The 22946-nt window shown below is 41.0% G+C and overlaps 1 protein-coding gene across 4 annotated transcripts in view; it reads right to left on the reverse strand.

The window, feature by feature from the left end:
- Positions 1-7664: 7664 nt before the first annotated feature.
- Positions 7665-22946, reverse strand: part of rcor3 (REST corepressor 3) — a 74337-nt gene continuing 59055 nt past the window's right edge. For 2 of the 4 annotated variants that reach the window (XM_068045093.1, XM_068045092.1), the window contains 3 exons: positions 18804-18861; positions 16303-16544; positions 7665-10527 (listed from right to left, as the gene is read on the reverse strand). In XM_068045093.1, the coding sequence (XP_067901194.1) occupies positions 10210-10527; positions 16303-16544; positions 18804-18861 (618 nt within the window). In that variant the 3' untranslated portion in view covers positions 7665-10209. The remainder of the gene's footprint in view (positions 10528-16302; positions 16545-18803; positions 18862-22946) is intronic. The other 2 variants (XM_068045091.1, XM_068045090.1) reach the window with 2 other exon arrangements.

Genomic DNA, 22946 nt, shown 5'->3' on the forward strand with positions numbered 1-22946 from the left:
CACTTGAATGGCTTCCTGTACCATGGTGCCATGGTCAGGTTGGTCATCCAGCCTGCAGCCCCCACTCTCATCCAAACAAGCTGAAATAACCTGAAACCTGTTGGACAATCGCAAAGGCTGAGGCTCCTGCACTCCTGCCCTGTGGGTCCCCTTACCTGCCTCAGCTGCAGCCATACTCTTCTGTCCCTGACCACTGACCAAATCAGAAGACCCTATCCTAAGGGATGTGACCGCCTCCTGGTACAAAATGTCCAGATAAGTTTCCCCCTCCCTGATGTGTCACAGTGTCTTTAGCTTGGACTCCAGTTCAATGACTCTGAGCTGAAGCTCTTCGAGCAGCAAACATTTACTGCAGATGTGTTTGCCCTGGATCACACTGGCATCCAGGAGCTCCCACATGCTGCAGCCATGACATCTCACCTGTCCTGCCATCCTTAATGTGTTTTAATTAACTACTGAATTATTTTATTCAATTATTTATTTTATTTTCCTTTTTTTATATATTATATTAAGCTTACTACTAGTTCCTTTGCTATTTTTAGCTTTAGGATTAGAATGGACCTTAATCACTTACCAGATACTCACCAAATAGGTAGCTTCTTCCCAAACCAGTCACCTACCTGCTTGCCTGTGATGTTTGATGCTATGTTTGATGTAAATTAATTTAAATTAAAAGATTACCTGTATACTCACCCCGGTGGTTTTCTGTTTCACTGCTCTCTCTGTTGATTGTGACGTCACTCTGATGTTACTTTTCGATTTTTCCCTTCTCTGCTCTTGCCGTTCCGTCGTGCTCCTCTCTCTCTCTCTCGCTCTGCCTCCGGTCTCCGACTCTGGGCTTTTGGCGTGCTTCTTAAACCTCTGCTCCCGCCATGCTCCTATCTCTCTTGCTTTGTCTCCGGTCTCCGACTATCGGCTTTTGGCGCGCTTTTTAAACCTCCGCTGCTGCCATGCTCCTGTATCTCTCTCTCTGTCTCCGGTAGCTTCCAGGTTTTATCATCTGTGTCCAGCTGAGCAGAGCCAAGGGAAAGTGAGAGGACTAGAGGTAGCCACCACAAATAGTCTAGCTAACAGATGCAGAGGAGGAGGGCATGGAGATAAGTAGCATATCTACATTCCTCTCAGAGATGGAGAGACAGGGAACCTCGCAGATGGCTGGTGATTGAATTACAAATATCCCGGACACACACATACTGACTTTATTTCATCATTGACCTGAGTGTTCTTGTTCATGAGTCACTAAAAGCTAATATGCAGGTGCAGCAAGCAATTAAGAAGGCAAATGCTATGCTGGCCTTCATTGCAAGGGGATTTGAATACAGGAGTAAAGATGTCTTGCTGCAATTGTATAAAGCCTTAGTGAGACAGCAGCTGCAGTATTGTGCACAGTTTTGGTCTGCTTATCTAAGGAAAGATATACTTGCCATAGAGGGAGTGCAACGGAGTTTCACCAGACTAATCTCTGGGATGGTGGGATTGTCTTATGAGGAGATATTGCAGAAACTGGGCTTGTATTCTCAAGAATTTTGAAGAATGAGAGGTGATCTCATTGAAACTTACAAAATTCTTACAGGGCGTGACAGGGTAGATGTGGATAGGATGTTTCCTCTGGCTGATGAGTCTAGAACCAGGGGACATAGCCTCAGAATAAGGGGCAGGCCATTTAAGACTGAGATGAGGAGGAATTTCTTTACACAGACGGTGTTGAATCTGTGGAAGCTCAATCATTTAGCATGTTCAAGACAGAAATCGACAGATTTCTGGATACTAATGACATCAAGGGAAATGGGGATAGTAGGGAAAAATGGCATAGAGGTAGATGATCAGCCATGATCTGTTTGAATGGCAGATCAGGCTCGATGGGCCGAATGGCCTACTCCTGCTCCTATTTCCTGTGATCCTATGACTGAACTATAAACAGACCGAAGATGATGATTGTCATCGCAGCACATGGATGAGGATGATTCATCAGAGGACGTCTTCATTATGATGGTCCACTGTCATAGGATGTACCAGTGCAGATACATACACATATACAATTAGTTGGGTTTTCCTCTGATGATTCATAAGTCAGCACAAGTAGACACTGGTGGCAGGGACAGCTGTGGAGAGTCCACACTGGGGCTACAATCCACTCTAAGCTTTGCTTAGCTGGACACAGAGGATAAAACCCGGGAGCTATCATTGAGAAGAAGAATGCTAGAGGTGCATCATCAAGTTAGCCAAGTACTGACAGATTTGCCACGGACACTCTCCACAATGGTGGAGAGGATGGAGGAGTCCAACTCAATTGTTAGTGGATTGATGGTGCAGGGAATTGTGAGAATGTCTATCATGGAGACAGTGGCGCCACCATGAAGCTTCAAGTAAGGCTGTCAAATGAGTCCATGCAGGCCATAATCACAGTTGTGCAGGGCCTGTCTGCCACCATAAACAGAATTACAGATATCGTTTCCATGACGGTACAATGCATCACTGATCTTCACCAATTTGTTCTCCAGTAAGTGTTACAAGTGATGTGGTGCTGGTGCACGAGAAGGATGATGGCGACAGAGGACCTGGAAGTGGGAACTCCACTCAAAGTGCTCCCATTTCTCAACCATTGCCCCCCTCAGCCAGTACCCTACATACTGCCTCATCACCCAATGACCGAGCTGAAGTAGTCTTTGGCGGGAACCTCAGGGCTCCAAAACACAGAGGTCATTGGCAGTTAGGGCAAGGGTCTGAGCAGCCAGCCTCTACCTCTGAACCACACGGGGTGCACCACATTGAAGCAGTAGGAAGTGTAAACTCAAGAAATTATAATTCACCAAGGGTATGCACATGGGGGTTTGACAAAATGCTATGTTGTTAAGTTGTCTTTCTCTATAATGCCACATAAAATTTATTGATTAGCACCACTTCCTTTGTCTTCTAAGAGCCAGTCCTTAAGTATGCTTCCTAGAACAAAAAAGAGTGGAATGTTGAACTGCAGCAGTATGAATGCATCATGACAACTCCCAGGGAATCTGGCAGACTTGCATGAATCATTTCTTGTGAATGAACGCCAGCTGCACATTGATGGATGAATATATCTTGGAGTTTATAAAAACTTCTGGTTGCTATAGCAGTGCTCAGAATTGTCGTGTGCGCGCAATCGATGACACCCTGTAGCTGTGGAAATCCAGATAGATAGGCAAATCTCAGTGCTCACTCATTCTGGCTATTGTCATCATAAGAGAAGTTTACATAACTACCAGCCCTGGCAAAATATGCATTTATGTGCAGTGGACTGCGAAACCTTGAAGATGTCTCTGGTAGTACCCTGGAAGGAACCAGAGGCAGAACAATTGAGGTCGGAGTTGATTTTCACAGCTACCAGTAATGCATATCCACCAGGTCTTCTAAGAAGCTGCAGATGTCTGCCACCACTTGATGTAAGACCCTCAGTCTGTGGAAAAACTACTCTTCTGAAGGGTCAAAGAAGCTAACCCGCTGTCTGTAAACCTTATGACGTGGGTAATGTCTCGGTGATCTCAACTCCTCTCCTGTGCACCTCCCTCTTGTGTACCTCTCCTGTGCTTCTGCTATTCCCATCACAGCATGCTGTCACTTCGGTGGACAATGATGGTCTTCCTCTTCTGATGTACTGCCAAACACATCCAACACACCTCCCATTCTGATCTTAAAATGCTGGAATCACTCAGCAGGTCTGGCAGCATCTGTGGAAAGAGAAGCAGAGTTAACGTTTCGGGTCAGTGACCCTTCTTCGGAACCAAGAAGAAGGGTCACTTCGGTTCCGAAGAAGGGTCACTGACCCGAAACGTTAACTCTGCTTCTCTTTCCACAGATGCTGCCAGACCTGCTGAGTGATTCCAGCATTTCTTGTTTTTGTTTCAGATTTCCAGCATCCGCAGTATTTTGCTTTTATCCCATCCTGATCTTGTCAGTTTGAAAGCCTCCAAATTTTCAATAAATCTGTATCCACACAAGAACTCCCTACCAAAATTTTGCCAGAGGCAATGGAGACACCAGTGGTAATAAATGTTGGGGAAATCACAAGTTTAAATGCCCACCTGACGTGCTGCTCAATCTCATGACCATTTAATTGGTTAGCTTCCAGAGCCTCAAGAAACCCTGAGTTAGATACATTAAACTTAAGTAAATTTCAGCTTAAAAATGTGTCATTAATGTCCCTTAGGCAATAAGTACTTGCCCGCTTGCACTAATTAAAGCCCGGGCTTCAGTAAGTAAGTTACTTGCCGACATCCAAATGTGTCTGTCTGCATTAAACCCGGAGTAAGCACTTTGTAATAAGGTTGTGTTCTCGATCCTGAAATCATTTAACTATCCACCTGTTCTTGGAGGTTAAAATTTCCCCCAGTATCTCAAAGGTTTTTTCTCAACACTCTGCAGCCTTCTTGTTTAAGCAATGACTTTGGCAATACCAGACTCCAGCTATCTCCTCCATTTTCTTCACAGCACTGGTTGCTGAAGATATGTTAGATCTGTTGGCAGAAGGGGGAGGTGAAATATATTTGTCTGTACAGTTCCGGCTGTGGGATCCACAGCTAGTTTTTTGGGCTGTTGTTTGCCTTTTCCAGGCAGGTAGATGTAATGTATGTTTCAATTTTCTATTTTCATCTTGGATCTCCTTCCTTATTTCAATTCCTCCCATTTTGGTGCCTTTTTCTTTTTGCGGGCTTCTTTTCATTGTCTTAGCTTCTCACTTGCTCTTAATCTTTTGATGTCTTTCCAGGACCTCACAAAGCTGCTCTTTTATATCAGTTTGCTATTAAACAGCTTGAAGTCATTAAGCCCATCAACTTCTTCACTCTGATCGGACTACTTATTATTTCTTTCCTCTTTTCCCCCCATTGCCCCCCACCCTGCCCAACCAAACTTTTTATTCTTTCATAGGATGTGAGCGTCGCTGGCAAGGGTTACCCCCACCACCACCCTGCTTCTGATGAAATTTAGTCCGCAGTGGGAAGGCCTGTGAACTGCCTTCCCACTTTGCTGCCAATTGAGGCCCTTAACTGGGTAATTAACCCCTAATTAAGGGCCTCTTCCCACTGCAGCTGCAATTACCCATGCGGTGGGCAGGCAGGTAGCCCTGTCATCGCACGGGAAGCACAGCACGAAAAACCATGCAGGCTGCTTCCTGGCTGCAAGTGAGGTGGGGTCACTCGTTCAAAGGCACTTAGTGCCTGATAAAGGGACTCAGCATCGGGAAAGGGGGAAGTGGCACTAAGGGCCAAACCCCTGCCCTTGCTGCCAACCCGCTCCCCTGCGAGACCCCTCCGGCCCTGAACTACCTTGAGCCTGGTTCCAGCACCGTTCCTGTGTCTGGTGGCTGCCGCTGTCCAGTTTAGTGCCTGATTGGCACTAAATTCGGCAGGCCTTCCATACAAGAGCCGCGCAGGGATCCTGGTGTCGATTTCCCCCAACGTTGAGACCCCACTGCCAGCACAAAATTCCACCCTTTGTTATTTCACTTTCAGTTGATTGCAAGTTATAGTACTTCATATTATTTCAGCTCTCGCAATCTCCCTTTTCACTTCATGGACTGCTATTGCTCACATATGGTTGCTATATTTGCTGATGACCCAAAGATAGGTAAGAACGCAAGTTGTGAAGAGGACATAAGGAGGCTACAAAGGGATATAGATAGGTTAAGTGAATGGGCAAAGATCAGGCAAATGGGAGTATAATGTGGGAAAATGTGAAATCATCCACTTTGGCAGGAAGAATAAAAAAGCATATTATCTAAATGGTGAGAGATTGCAGAGCTCTGACTTGCAGAGGGATCTGGGTATCCTAATGCATGAATCGCAAAAGTTTAGTATGCAGATACAGCATGGAGTAGCAGACAGTGAAGGGGACTGTCAGAGAATACAGCAGAATATAGATAGATAGGAGAGTTGGGCAGAGAAATGGCAGATGGAGTTCAATCAGGGTAAATGCGAGGTGATGCATTTTGGAAGATCCAATTCAAGAGTGAACTATACAGTAAATGAAAAAGTCCTGGGGAAAATTGATGTACAGAGAGATTTGGGTGTTCAGGTCCACTGTTCCCTGAAGGTGGCAACGCAGGTAAATAGAGTGGTCAAGAAGGCATACGGCATGCTTTCCTTCATCGGACGGGGTATTGAGTACAAGAGTTGGCAGGTCATGTTACAGTTGTATAGGACTTTGGTTCGGCCACATTTGGAATACTGCGTGCAGTTCTGGTCGCCACATTACCAAAAGGATGTGGATGCTTTGGAAAGGGTGCAGAGGGGGTTCACCAGGATGTTGCCTGGTATGGAGGGCGCTAGCTATGAAGAGAGGTTGAGTAGATTAGGATTATTTTCATTAGAAAGGCAGAGGTTGAGGGGGGACCTGATTGAGGTGTACAAAATCATGAGAGGTATAGACAGGGTGGATAGCAAGAAGCTTTTTCCCAGAGTGGGGGTTTCAAATACTAGGGGTCACGAGTTCAAAGTGAGAGGGGAAAGGTTTAGGGGGGATATGCGTGGAAAGTTCTTTACGCAGAGGGTCGTGGGTGCCTGGAACGCGTTGCCAGCGGAGGTGGTAGATGCGAACACGATAGCGTCTTTTAAGATGTATCTAGACAGATACATGAATGGGCAGGAAGCAGAGAGATACAGACCCTTAGAAAATAGGCGACATGTTTAGATAGAGGATCTGGACCGGCGCAGGCTTGGAGGGCCGAAGGGCCTGTTCCTGTGCTGTAATTTTCTTTTGTTCTAAGTAATTAGGAAAGCTAATCGAATGTTATCGTTTATTGCAAGGGGAATTGAATACAAAAGGAGATTATGCTTCAGTTATAAAGGGCATTGGTTAGACCACATCTGGAATACTGTATACAGTATTGGTCTCCTTATTTAAGGAAGGATGTAAATGTGTTGGAAGCAGTTCAGAAGTTTACGAGATTTATACCTGGAATGGGCAGGTTGTCTCATGAAGAAAGGTTGGCCAGGCTAGGCCTACTCCTGCTCCTAATTTGTATGTTCGTATATGTTTTTTTCTGCATTGCTATTAATTTTATTACAATGCTTCTAAAACTTTATATGTTACCTAATATTTATGGAACTCAATTTTGTACAAGCAAAAAAGAAATCAATCTAGGCCTGGAGATTCCTCCTTGGTTCTAACCCTGGTTATCTGCAAAATTGCACTGTGCCAAATATCCTTCCAACTTATTAGAATATGCCTGAATTTTAAGTGGGCGTAAATCAGCCTAAACAATCGGATCACAAGGAAATGCCAAACCCACATCAGTATCTTTTCATGGGGTCTTATAATTTAAAGGTTCAACTCAATTAACTATTTTTTATGCAAATAAGGCAAAGCATGTTTAAGAACCTACTACAAATGGGGAAACTTTTCGATTTTTAATGTTATTTAAGTTCTAGCCGTAGTCCTAAAGGCGCATAGGCATCTCTCTCTATTAGAGACAGTTGGTAATGTATAGCTTGAGAGGCACCACTCCTCAAGCATGGGGCAAAGCGAGAAAGTAGGCCTCCATGAATTACCACAGCCGGTACGGGGATTGAACCAGTGCTGTTTTGACATGTTTAATGACGGATGTAAAAATAAATCAAGGGTACTTGGACTCCTTACAATTACATACATAACTCACACCCAAAATTTTGTGATCTTTTAAGCCATTTAATTGATTTGCATCCAGTTTACTTGTGTATCTGCGGTGAATGGGGAGGAAATTACAAAAAGGATAGGCACTGGAGAAAGTGCAAAAGAATTACAAGGATGATACTAGAAATGAAATGTTATAACTATAAAGACTGAACAGGCTAGGCAATTTTCTCTAGAAAAGAGAATGCTGAGAGGTGACCTGATAGAGGTCTTTAAAATTCCTAAGTGCTTCGATAGAGATGTTTTCACTTGTTTGGGGGGGTGGGGGGGAACACTCCAAAACTATAGGCCACAAACTTAAAATAATCATTACAAAATTGAATAAGGAATTCAGGAGAAACTTCTTTACTCAAGAGAATGGTTACAATGTGCAACTTGCTATCACATGGAGTGGTTGAGACTAAAAGCATAGATGACATTAAGGGGAAACTACATATCCTTCTATTGCTTTCTCCCTAATGAAATTATGTTGATAGGCTGAGATGAAATAAGGTGGGGACTGTAGAGCAAAAACACTGGCACAGACCTGTTGGGCTGAATGGCAAGTTTCTGCAATAGAAACTCCAGGTCCCAATCTCTGCCTTGCTTAAATGTTCATCTTGCATAAATGTTTGCCAATCCAAATACATTACCAGCCAACCTCAAACAAAACTATAGAAGTCAGAAAACATTTCACTCTGCAATATTTGTCAACAAATTTCCATCAATAGAATTGCCGCTTTGTGGAGTACAATAGGTCTTAACATATAGTAAAGTCCGATTATAATAATGCATTAACTTTCATATCTTTGAAACAAAAGTTGATAAAATACAAAAAGAAAAGCATTTCCAGACAGAAGTTTAATACAGCAAAGGAGCAAGCACACAATTTCTTACACTAAAAATACTGCTTAAAATACATGCAGAATGTGCTGACTAAACTGATAAATAAGGAAGCTCTGACTGTACATGCACAATTGTTAACACATCCTATAAACTGAAAACTAAAATGAAAATAAGACAAAATTCATGTCAATATGTACAGTAAACTAAAGTACTTTGAGGTTTTATAGGTTCTTCTTTGTGCTATCTTCTACATCAAATTACAGTATAATTTCATTTTAGTATTTTCAAACATCTTGCACTGAAAAAAAAATTAATGCATATCAATACAGTCTCAAGCCATTTTTAATAAAAAGTAACCATTTGAAAAATTCTCACTCCCCCTATTTCCCCGCAGGACACAATCTGCATTTGAGTCTCCTTCTGCTGGGAAAGCATGATTCTGTGGACTGTCTTCTAACCCATGATCATGGTCTTCTGTCAGCAGCCAAATAGTGGCACATTTTATTCGGGTACGGCAATTGTGCCTGTGCTAGCCTGGCTAATTCGCCTCAGAGTAAGTATCCTATTGTATTCTACTGGCTAGACAAGAAACTGACGAAGTTCACACTCAAAGGTGTACAGCAGTATTCAGTGAAAGTCATCCTTACAACTCAGACCCACAACCTATTGGCCTGGTAATAACTGTTCCAGGACCTATCGTTGGCCACCATTCTCAACAACGTTAATGATATTGATTTGATGACATGATGAACGTACCGTTAGTGATGCTCATCTCAATGCGAACAGGACTCACTACTTGTACCTGATAAGATAATCACTTTCATTTAAAAGAAATGTATTTAATAATATTTATCATGAATTTAAAATATCTGTATGTTACAAAAATGCAGCAATTACCACATTTCAGTAACTATTAATCATTTTATAAATAGATGTTTAAAAACGAGTAATGACAGATTTTGATAAGCTGAGATCAAATATTTAACTTTATTGAAATTCTAATAAAGTTATCTGGAGTTGTCCTAAATAAGTGCACCTCTTTGGTATCAAAACCAATTAAATGCTGTAACTATCTCACTTTCAGCAGTGTTAATCATTTTACAAAATTCAAAGTTGAAATAATATTCAAATTTTAACATTTAATAAATTAAGATTAAATTTTAATCTTACTGGCTGGTGTTTCAAAATAAAAGGAACTAAGTTGAATTAAGTGCACTTCCTTGGGACCAAGATTTTGATTCGTAAAACCTAGAGTTAATGCTCTCAAGTCGAAAAAGTTTTAACCATAAAAAATACCATTTCAAAAGACTGTATTACATACAATACAATCTTAAATGTGTTCTGATATTTTAGCCTTTATTTGAATAATGTATTTTCAAATATAATAAATTAATACATGGCAATAAAGCTAAAGTTGTGGTGCACCAGATTCCATAAATAACTGTGCTAAAAACATTTTTTCTTAAGTTCCTCAGGTGTCAATCTTACTGGCTTTTATTTTCTGTACAAAAAGATATGTACATTATACAATAAACCATCTAATTTAAATTGCTGTGTTGTCAGGAGTTCAATTCACCAAAATGTAGAACTTAGAGAGATGGAGGATATCAAGATACAATTAGATAGCGTTAAACAATCTCCTTAGTTGGTGAATTTTGGGCTACGTGAAAGTTCTTCAGTTAAACCAAGCCACACAAACAAACTTTTTGTTTTAGGTATGTCATAAAATAAACAACAAGTAAATCAATGTAAAGATGAAGACTGTGATTCAGATTGAATTCCAATCAGCGATGGAGGTTGCTGTAGTACTGGCCTAGGATTCAAGCGGGGTGGAATGGGATTACTCGGGCGAATTAGTGGGGGTGGAGGTTGGTTAAGGGTAGGTCTCGGTTGTAGAAAACGGGTCTGTTGCTGGAGTGGAGGTGGTTGACGATGAAGAGCAGGAGCTGCGGGAAGCACTGGTCGAAGCAGTGGTGGAGGCTGGTTTAAAGTAGCAACACATGTAACGGCTACAGTAACTGGAGCTGGAGGTGCTGCACCAGAAGCTGGAGGAGGCTGAACCTGCAAGAGAAATAAGGAGAAAAACTAGCCATAGCTCACAGAAAAACAAGCACCCTTTACAGAAATATTTAAATTAATACAGCTTGATATCTAAAATTTTGAAACGTGTCATTAGTATATAGCACAGGTGCTTCTGGATCTTCATCAAATGTAACTACATTAAGAAACTCATACTCCATATATTAACCAGTAAAATCTATAACCAACCTTTAAATTAACAATTCTCAAAATCCACAATTTTCTTTCCCATCCTTCTCTGGAGACACATGCACCTGTTCAGTTTTAAATTAGAAATCTGATGGGACTTTGTGCAGCATTTTACTTTTTCTGTACTGACATGTAATCACTACAGAGTTTCTGTTTACCTTCTGATATCAGAAGGGTGTCAGCTGTGGCTCAGTTAGTAGCACTCTTGCCTCTGACTCAGAAGGTTGTGGGCTGAAGTCCTAATCCAGAACTTGAGCACAAAAATTAAGGCTAACACCTCGGTGCAGTACTGAGGGAGTACTGCACTGTTGTAAGTGGTGTTTCTCGGATAAGATGTTAAAACCAAAGCCCCATTTGCCCTTTCAGGTGGATGTAAAAGATCCGAGGGCACTATTTCAAAGAGTGGGGGAGTTATCCTGGTGTCTTGGCCAATGTTTATCCCTCAATCCTGTTGTCCTAACCAATGTTTGTCCCTCAATCAACATCAAAAAACAGGTTATCTGGTCATTAACACATTATGTTTTTTGGGAGCTTGCTGTGCACAAATTTGCTGCCACGTTTCCTACATTACAACAATAACTACATTTCAAAAGTACTTCATTGGCTGTAAAGCACTTTGGACGTCCTGTGGCCTTGAAAGGCGCTATATAAATTTAATCTTTCTTTCTTTGATCATGTGTCTATTCAGTTTTCCCTCCGGTAACCTAATATACTTTTGCAAGGCCTAATGAAGAAACAAAGTGTGATGTAGCTGCAGATAAAGAGTCAAGTGAAGAGACAGTGAAATGTATTCACTCAGTCCTAGGCACAAAGAAAGGAGGCAAAGAAATGGGTCAAATCCTAGTGCTCCATTCAGTATGGCACAAATTATTACTCACCTTGCCATTATAGATATCACTTAAAGAACATGGGCGAGCACTGCTGCCTTCATGACTTGAATAATATGCAAGATATTTCACTACCAACAGGAATCAGAACAATGGCAATACATCATGAAGCCACACACGGGAAGTAAGTGCAGTATTTACTATTCATGCAGCTGAGTCACTTCCTTTTTAGTTGGAATCCTGGTGGCTACGTGCGCTCATTGGTATATGATTTAGCTCAAATAAGAATTAATACTTGTTTTCTATTGTAATTTTACTGTAAGATAAATTATTATGTACGTTTATACTCCAGTTCTGACAAAAGGTCATTGACCTGAAACTTCTCTCTCCACAGATGCTGCTGCCTGACCTGAGTATTTCCAATTTTTCTGCTTTTAATGTATTTTTATATTTTGTAGTCTGCTACTTATTTTATGAATGCATGCTATCTGCAGTACATTATTTATGAAAGCTTTGTGTAGGATAGATTGCTATTCAAATGGTAACATGTGTTTGTTCATCAGATTACTAACTATGTCTGCATTTTCTCAATTTGACAAATGCAAGAATATTTTTGTCAAATATTGTACAGCTTGCATATTCAGAGGCCACTGCTTCTTCAGCCAATCACAATCCAGAAAACAAGAAACAACAGTTTCCAAAACTATCTTTGTAGTGTGAGTCGTGACTGAACCAATTGCCCAGCTCTTGGAGTCATAGAGTTATACAGCACCGAAACAGGCCAGCTATCAAGCACCTATCTAGTCTAATCCCATTTTCCAGCACTTGGCCCGTAGCCTTGTATGCTATAGCGTTTCAAGTGCTCATCTAAATACTTCTTAAATGTTGTGAGGGTTCCTGCCTCTACCATCCCGTCAGGCAGTGTGTTCCAGATTCCAACCACCCTCTGGGTGAAAATCTTTTCCTCAAATCCCCTCTAAACCTCCTGCCCCTTACCTTAAATCTATGCCCCCTGGTTATTGACACCTCCACGAAGAGAAAAGGTTTCTTCCTATCTACCCTATCTTTACCCCTCATAATTTTGTATACCTCAATTAGGTCCCCCCTCAGCCTTCTCTGTTCTAAGGAAAATAATCCTAGCCTATCCAGTCTCTCTTAATAGTTGAAGTGTTCCAGCCCAGGCAACATCCTGGTGAATCTCCTCTGCACCCTCTCCAGTGCAATCACATTCCTATAGTGTGCCGACCAGAACTGTACACAGTACTCCAGCTGTGGCCTAACTAGTGTTTTATGATGCTCCATCATAACCTCCCTGCTCTTATATTCTATGCCTCGGCTAATAAAGGCAAGTATCCCATATGCCTTCCTAACCAACTTATCTACCTGTGCTGCAGCCTCTAGTGACCTATGGACAATTACACCAAGGTCCCTCTGACCCTCTGTACTTCCTAGGGTCCTACCATCCATTGTATATTCCCTTGCCTTGTTAGTCCTCCCAAAATGCATCACCTCACACTTCTCAGGATTAAATTCCATTTACCACTGCTCTGCCCATCTTAGCAGCCCATCTATATCGTCCTGTAATCTAAGGCCTTCCTCCTCACTATTTATGACACCACCAATTTTCGCGTCACCTGCGAACTTACTGATCATACCTCCGATATTCACGTCTAAATCATTAATGTACACTACAAACAATAAGGGTCCCAGCACTGATCCCTGCGGTACACCACTGGTCACAGGCTTCCAATCGCAAAAACAACCCTCGACCATCACCCTCTGCCTCCTGCAACTAAGCCAATTTTGGATCCAATTTGCCAAATTGCCCTGGATCCCATGGGCTCTCACTTTCTTGACCAATCTCCCATGTGGGACCTTATCAAAAGCCTTACTGAAGTCCATGTAAACTACATCAACCGCTTTACCCTCATCTACACACCTAGTCACCTCCTCGAAAAATTCAATGAAATTTGTTAGACATGAGCTCCCCCTGACAAAGTGATGCTGACTATCCTTGATTAATCCCTGCCTCTCCAAGTGGAGATTAATCCTGTTCCTTAGAATTTTTTCCAATAATTTCCTACCACTGATGTTCGACTCACTGGCCTGTACCTGGTTTATCCCTACTATCCTTCTTGAATAATGGTACAACATTCGCTGTCCTCCAGTCCGCTGGCACCTCTCCTGTGGCCAGAGAGGATCTGAAACTTTGTGTCAGAGCCCCTGCAATCTCCTCCCTTGCCTCACATAGCAGCCTCGGATACATCTCATCTGAGCCTGGGGATTTATCCACTTTTAAGCCCGCTAAAACCTCCTCCCTTTCAATGCTAATTTGTTCAAGTATATCACAATCCCCCTCCCTGATCTCTACATATACATCGTCCTTCTCCATAGTGAACACAGATGAAAAGTAATCATTTAAAACCTCACCTCCGTCCTCCGGCTCCACACACAGATTGCCACTTTGGTCCCTAATGGGCCCTACTCTTTCCCTGGTTATCCTCTTGCCCTTAATATACTTATAAAACGCCTTGGGATTTTCCTTTATCTTGCCTGCCAGTGTTTTTCATGGCACCTCTTCACTCTCCGAATTACTTTTTTAAGCACTCCCCTACACTTTCTATATTCCTGGACAATTCAAAAAGTTTCTGCCCATAGTATGTATCCATCATGCACAGTGCCCTCAACATTGTGCAGCATTAGCAAAAGAACATAAGAAGCAGTGGCACAACTTCTCACATAGCATCACACTTGCAATTCCATGTCCATAATGTTGAGGTTTGAAGTGTAACTGGCCTTTAAAATATAAAGATAGCTTGTTGTGCCACTCTATGCTCTTCCAAATGCTAGAAGTGTACATTGTGTGAATTTCTAAAGAATACTGCACAAAAATACATGGTGACAAACCAGGCAAGTATAAGATCTATCAAACTATAAATTGGCCACCTTGAGGACATGGTTCCTATTTATCTAAGATGCACTAAGGGTAGGTGTGGGCCAGGGTGGGCTTGGCAGCTTATTGACCACACGAAGCACTCTCTCATGCAACTTCTCCCCTTCCCGCATTAAAGTCAACAACAGGAAGGCACTCAAGGTACTGTCACTGGTAGTGTGCGCTCAAATATTTCATGCAAGTCCCTTGGTAACCTATCTGTCTTAGTGTAGAGTCTTCCCAATATGAAGTTCCTGCAAGCAGGACCAGGTCAGCAACATACATCATACACTCCCACACACATGCAGCTACAGTCAGGAGAAGGTACTGGGTGAGGCGCACAGGATATTTGAAAAGGAGCAAGTCAAAGTGGCTGCAGAGCAGCAGTTACGACCAGAATAGAGGGCCAGGGTAAAATGTTCCTCTGCTGTGGGGTCCATGGATTCTTATCTTACATGTGCTACCTTCAGAGGGAAGCGCATTAATGAGTAGAATCGCTTCATATAATCCTTTTTGAGAATCTCAGACCTCCCTGCATGATATGTCAAAGACCTATGGAACTTGGCATTTGTGTGTTAATGCTAGGTGATTGGGAAACCTGCCAGGCCATCAATGGCAATTTCACAGACACTTACAGGGTAGCTTGTGAGACAAGAGATACAAAAGCACAGGCCTAGCTTCCCTTACAAACATTGTCCTGAGATCTGAGATTCCAATTTACAGAAGGCCTGGTCTTCTGGCTTGCAGAAACTAGGGATTGGCTTTAGAGATCATTGAAGATGGGATTCATCTTCCTTAGTGTGGCCAAGTGCTTGTTCCCACAGATGTTTCATTATCCAAATGGAAAACCCAGCAGCCTGGGCATGGCAAGAGGTCTCCTACTCCTCCTGGCTCACAAGGAGTTCAAGGAGAGGAACAGCTTAATAATTCACCTGGGCATCCTCTGGCCAATCGGCTCCTCCTGTCATGTTGCTGCTGCTGGACAGCAGATGGTGCAGGACACCCCCACCCCCGCATGGACCTTAAAGTTACTCTGCAGTGGTGATGACATTATAAGGCTGTGACTTTTTAAGCAGGCCCCCACCTCCTTTTACCGGGCCTTGTCTAGGGCCTGGATGACCACCATAAGTATTATGTGGCAGGAATGCAGTGAGATTTCAAATTTTATGCGTTTAACTCCTCACCCAACCCTTTCCTGACCTGATCGTTCCTGACAGGGGTGCAGGGTTGGGGGATTGGGGGAACAGGGGGTGGGGAGGTTGTTTAAATCATGGCCATTGTCTCCAAAATAAAACAGTGCTGGCAAGATCCATTTTATTTTATATGCATTCTATTAAAAATCTCACTTACTTTCAGTATCTGATTATATGAAACATCAGAGCTTGCACAGGCACATGTTGTAATGATATGGCAGTGAAGCAAATTTATTGTCTGGGGTTTTCTGCTTCTGTGCTCATCAGTCTGTAAGCTTCCATCTATTCATCTCAATGGGCAGAAAATTGGGGTTGGCAAGTGTAGAAGCAGAAAATCCCTACAAAATTACGTGCACCAAGCTTAAAATTTTTATTCACTGTTTTTAATCAGTTAATTTTGGGCTACTCAACTTTTTAAACATTACTGAAACATATATTATCTCTCAAATTATCAGATTAGCACTGTATATATGAATATGTTCATTTTAGTTTTCAAAAACCATATTGCGATTGTGTCAGAAAGAATCCTGATGTAGTGAAATACTTAGTATTTGTTTCTAAACACTGCAAATACACTAATGACACAAACAAAGATAAGGATGGAAACAATTACTACCTCCTCTTCTACATCTGGACTTTTTGCTGGGACAGAAATCAAATTAGGCTTTCCTTCCTCCCTTGATGTAGGAGAAACTCCATTTGATTCTTGTGTTCCCTGCTCTGCTTCCCATTCCTGTAGGACCTCTTCAAGATTGAAACGACGTCTGTAGTTAACAAAAAAGTTCTTCACTTGGCCAACAGTTTTGTTTCCAATTACGTCTGCGATGGCTTGAAAGTCCTTCCCATATTTGCGGACACCTGCAGTCACATAAGACATTTTTAGCTTGTGATTTCTTCTCCCAATAATGAAGCAGTAAGAGAGGAAATGGCTGTAAACATTCAAATAGAAAACTAGGAAAACAGCCAATGTAAGTGACATATGGAAGAGTGGGCATAAAGAGAAGTAGGCACATTTTTACACAGGCTGTGTGTACAATATTCAAAGTGAATTCAGGTGAATAATCACCTATATGAATTGTTATTTCAATACTGATGTGAAGGAATACAAGAACAACATAATTTGCACTCGAAATTAAAAAGTACTGCTCAATGGAACAAGAATCCATAGTTTTAAGGGTGACGTATTTTTACATGCTAACATAGTTCAGATATTTAGAACTATTTAACAAGAAAAGGAATATCACTACCTGTGCAGTGTGTGTACAATATATAGGAACTGGGTACAAAGAAATTAATTCTAATATTTTACTTGTAACTTTAAGTTTCAAATTTTTGAGGACATACTGAAGTCCCAACATCATCGGGTAAACTGGATTGGTGGAGACACGGAGTCCTAAAGCATGAGACAGCTGAATTAGGACATCCACTTGAAGCTAAAGCTGGACGAAGTGATTATGTCTATCAATGCTAACTCAACTTCTTAAACTCAAGATTAATACATCTCCGAATCTCCCCATTATGAGGCTGAATGCAAAAATAGTAGATGAGAGAGATAACACAATTTAAGAAATTTAATGTTATTTTTTGGAAGTTTTACTTTTGAGTGACAGTAACACACTCTAATGTAAAATTACAAATGGGTTTTACTATTAGGAAAAAAATGAGGGAGCGGTGTAGAACAGTGGATTGGATACTGGCCTTTACCTCTAGGTTCAAATCCAGTTCACACTAGCTGGAAGAAGCAGTTCACAGTTAACTGGAAAAGGTTTCTGATGGCTCAGGACTGCAGCAAAAAAATAGTTTGTGCAGTCTCCGCCCAGTTCCAAGTGGGAAGAGGCACTGCCAAGCTCAAAAGTGCCCACAATTCAGCAGTTGGAAATCTTATTCTGGAGACCACAGGACGGCTGGGAAACAGAAAAATATCATAGCAGTAAAGTAGGAGGTGACCTACTGATGTCAGGGCTGAGGCAAAATTGATCATCCTTCATGTGTTTGCTTACATGGTGAACTTGAAATGCATCACAACTGAGCCTGATTCTGTTCTCACTCGATATCTGCATAGCACTGTCAGAGGATAGCAAAAAGCAGTAACCTAACTGATACTTGCCCCTCACTAGCTAAAATCTGAGGCCAATTTTAGTGTCCAAACTACTGCTCTGGGTGAGATTAATAAAGTCCACAGACTGCATTTTCATCTGGGGCCTTATGGTCTGTATAATTGAGCACTATACTGCTTTTACACACTAACGCTCCAAGAACATTGTGTGAACACAAAAGGTTCATAATTTTCCTAAGAAGAGTAGGTTAAGGAAAAAAAGCTTTGAATTCCAGTCAAAAACAATTATGTGCTCAGAGGATGTTTCCCCTTATGAGAGAGACTAGAACCAGGGGACACAGTTTAAAAATAAGGGGTCTCCCAATTAAGACGGAGATGAGAAGAAATTTTTTTCTCTCAGGGGATCATTAGTCTGTGCAATTCTCTTGCCCAGAGAGCAGTGGAGGCAGGGTAATCGAATATTTTAAGGCTGAGTTAGATAGATTCTTGATTGACAAGGGAGTCAAAGGGTATGGGGGTAGACAGGAAAGTAGAGTTGAGACCACAATCAGATCAGCCATGATCTTATCAAATGGTGGAGCAGGCTCGAGAGGTGGAATGGCATACTCCTGCTCACAATTCGTATGTTTGTATGATCACTCTGTATACGTCTTGCTCTCAAGAACACATATAAAAAACATGTTTTAATGAACCACTCCTTGTTACGATTTAAAATCTCACAGAAGCTCATCTGAACTAGCATTCACTAGTGTAACTAATATTTGCCGTATCTTTAAGCTTATATTTTTGCATAGATCAATCCTATTAATGGCCAAGGTTGATATAAAAGGCATATAAAATTATTACTAATAATAGAACAAAAAAAAATCTGAATTCTAGAAAAAAATCCCTTTTTGCCTTAAGTGGCCAAGTAGAAGGTATGTGTCTGATTTTTATGAAAACTCCAACACTCCTGAGAAGCCTTCGGAATTTTTTTTGATTGTTTTCAATATCTATTACATGACAAAACAGTAAGAGCATTAAATCCCAGCTTCAGATTCAGGCCTTTGGATAAAACCCACCTTGCACTGCAAGCAGTTGCTCCTCTGTTGTCCAACGTGCATTGATCTTCTGAATGGACTGCAAATAAAAATGGGGAAATAAAAATCAGTTGTACATCATAAATCTCCACCATCTACAAACAACTATTTACGTCTGGACTTTTTTTAAGCTAGTCTGTTGATCATATGAGAACTTCAGAAAACCTGCAATACATTTTCCTTTGTACAAGGTTTAAAAAATATGTAATTAGCAGGGAAACTGAACAAAATGGGGGAGGAATTGAATACTACTACATCCTTTCTTCAGGTGCAGAAAATGGGTCAAAAGCATCAATGGCATGGTGCTTTCTCCATACGTCCAGGACATCTGAAATACATTCAACCCCATATTGGGGCATAGTCAAATTTACCCCAACATTCTGTTTGAAGAAAACTATTTTTAAAGACAGCACAAATTTCCCTATGGCAATGGTCTTTTTGTTTACTAATATAACTGGATGGAAAATTTTAGCACCATCACACAACTCTCAAATCAATTATTTCTCTCAAGAAAAAATAAATTAAGCTCTTCTGATAGCTCACTAGGTTAATGCCCACCCAGCATGCTGTAGTAATCTACAGAAAAGTCACACATTTGACCTTCATTTTTTGCCAAGATAACTGATCTCAGTAGGGTGACAATATTCCCCAGTTAGGGAAACAGGGGCTGGGTTGGGAGGAAATGCACGAAAAAAGGTGAGGAAAAGTAGTTAGGCAGGGCCACAGTTCCTGATTACTACCCAATAACTCCTGCTGGTATGCATGCATGTGTGGCTATCAGATGGAAAGACTGGGCTAAACTGAGATGGCACCTACACTCAAATGCCCCATTGACACTCAGATAGGATGGGGTCAAGGTGGACAGCAAATTATCCTGATCTCGACAGTGTGGAGCCAAGGTGCTTTTCCAGTTGTCCACCTGAAATTGACCGAGACACCAGATGGATAGAACAGTCCCTAGCACCCAAGTATGTCACCAGGATGGAGTTTTGGCAGGGCCTTGTGATCGAGGGGTGGGGGAAACTGGGATAATAGAAGCCTAAATATTACACATGGGACACTCCCTGTCCCCAAAGCAAACCAAAATAAAGTTTAAAAAAAAACTTACCTGCTTGACCTTCTTCTGACCCTATCTCTTACCCCTGCCATATTCACCTGGCGGGAAAGCCACAATTGCTTCCCCACTCAGGTCACCAACTGAAAAAGCTGTCGGGTCCGATGACATCATCGCAGCCCGATCTGCATATTTAAAGCAGGACCTCATTGGTTTTCAGCAGGTGTTTTCCCACCTGCTCAAAAGAGCAGGCTATAAATGGAAAAGTGCGGGACATTGTCAAACAACTTTCCCAGGTGCTTTTAATGGCCCAGTTTACACCAGCTGGGCAGGGTAAAACGTGGCCTTCAGTGTCCTGGATTACGTAGAAGGATGAGCAGTTGCGTGCAATACAAGTGGCCTAAAGGCAGTGCACTCCAACCATAGGTCATTTCTTCAGAGATGGAAGAAGGCACAGATACACCAATAGACACTGTGAAGGTGGCATCCTAGCACCATTCGAAACAAAACACACAGGACATGCATTCATTCAGTACAAAAAACAGAATGCAGAAAACTCTGCAACAAAATCTTTATCATCCTGCAGACAATAACCCTGTAGCCAATGGCATTTACTCTTGATATGCTTTGAAAACAATCATTTCATATTATTTTGTGTATATATACACTGATATAAAAAATTGGAGGCAATAATATAAGATAGTAACGAATGAATCCAATAAGGAATTCAAAAGATACTTCATTACCCAGAGTGATTAGAATGTGGGACTTGCTTCTACATTGAATAATTCAGACGAATAGCATAGATACATTTAAGGGAAAGCCAAGTAGGTACAAGGGAGAAAGAAATAGAAGGATATACTGATATGTGTAGATGAAGTAGGATGGAGGAGGCTGGTGTGGAGCATAAACACCAGCATAAACCAGCTGGACCAAACGGCCTGTTTCTGTGTTGAAAATTCTAAGTAATTTCAATATGAAAAGTTTTTATTTTTGCATATTATAGTTACATCCCAGATTTTTCTTGATCTCTTGTACTTGCTGCATTTTTTACAATTTTTAAAAAACTTGTCAGCATCTGTAGATGGGTGTCAATTGTACCTTTGTTTGCACATTTAGTTGAAAGTATGTAAGCCTTACACTTCATGAGACTTGACAAATGTATTGTAGGATAATCAAAAACTGGTATCATCATTGCAGGAATGCCAATGGAATGCTTTGTTGTACCTTAGTTCGTTGTAGGCAATGGCTTCAATTCTTCTGTTAAGTTTCATTCTACTGTATATAATTCTTTTATAGATATGCTAACTGATGTAGAAAGTGCAGGCAATTTTTTTTCTGGTCATTACATATATAAAAATTGGACTATTTAATAATAATTAAAGTGAAATCCATTCTGTTATAAATTAACAGAGGGTGCATTTGTACACTGCAAATATGCAGCGAGTGTGAATGGTGTTGTGCAATACCATGATTTTCACCACCGCCAGAATTGTGTTATATAAAATGGCAATACTTGGGTAGAAAATTGCATTACACATAGCAAGTGTAGTAAATGACAAGATCTGTTGAGGTTTATTGCATAGTGTCAAAACACGTTCCCCATCCATGTGTAATGATGAATGCTGAAATCTGAAATAAAAACAGGATAAGCGTTGGAAATCTGTAATAGAAAATGCTGGAAATGCACAAGTAGCTAAGCCACTATCTGGAAAAGAAGGGTTAATATTTTAGATAAAATTCATCAGAACTAAAAGGGTCTCAGCAAAAATATTAATTTTCAGAAGCTGATTGGCCCGCTGTCTCTTTCCAATTTAACATGCAGAACTAATGAGCAAAAACAAATAAATAGTATTAGTGAGCAAATATCATCAAAATCTATACCCAAAACATTACTGTTCAGATATATATTCAGTAGCTGTATCCAAGGGCCTCGTTATAGGGTCTAGCACATTTTGGAGACACTGATGTCCTTGAAGATGAATGTTAATTGGAGAGTATGGGAATACTTTTGAGTGCTTGCCCAGTAACAGTATCTTTGAAGAATAATTCATTAAAAGAGATAGTCCCATCAGTTAAAAGCTCCTACTGGAGCCTGCAATTTTTGCTTCTTGAACAGAAAATACGTTTTTGGATGACAGATCCCAATTCTGGCACAATAATCCGAGTAAATAAAATTATCATTTCAGACAGAAGTTGATGTCCTCCTCTTTTATTCCCCTCCCTTCAGCTCAACAGCAAACAGCGAAGAGACAGAATTCAAAAGGGAGATCCAAAAGGTTGTTTTTTTAAAGGGCTTAAATGAAAATAAACCTTCTCAAGATTGCAACACCTGGAACAAATATTAATATAGATCACATACAAGCTTCTGGAGCAAAAGCATGTTCAAAGTACTTCCTATCTCTTTCTCAGTTTACTGACCCCAAATGCACTACACCTTAACACAATACTGCCACTCATTCTATACAGCAAATAATTAATGCACAATCCTCAACAAAATATGCTGCGGAAACCTACTTGCAATAATTCAGAAAGTCACACAATCTGGTATCTTATATTTTAATTACATCATAACCCAGGCTATAAACTGCTCACTTTTAAAATAACGTCTAATCAATACAGGAATTTTATTTATTCCTGCCATCAAATTTCTTTTGGAACAGGATGCATTTTTTAATTAGTACAGTTCTCATACAAAACACTTAACACACACATAATAGATTCCCTGAATATAGCTTCATAGCTGTATTATAACAGCATGCAAAAGAATTTAGCATAAACACATTAAATATTTGTCCTAGAACAGTGGCAACTGGAAAATGTACTGCAAGCTGATCCACTTGTTATCTGCTGTGCACCACCAGGAATCCAGTGTCTGAGAATCATAGAATGGTTATAGCACAAAAGGAGGTCATTCGACTCATCGCGTCCATGCCAACTCTGCACGAACAACTCAGCTAGTCCCACCCCCCTGCCCATTCCCTATAGCCCTGCAAATTTTCTCTTCGAGTGCTTATCCAATTCCGTCTGGAAAGTCCGACTGCATCTGCCTCCACCACTCTCTCAGGTGG

This window comes from Heterodontus francisci, chromosome 13 (assembly GCF_036365525.1).
Source record: "Heterodontus francisci isolate sHetFra1 chromosome 13, sHetFra1.hap1, whole genome shotgun sequence".
NCBI classification, from domain to species: Eukaryota; Metazoa; Chordata; class Chondrichthyes; order Heterodontiformes; family Heterodontidae; genus Heterodontus; species Heterodontus francisci.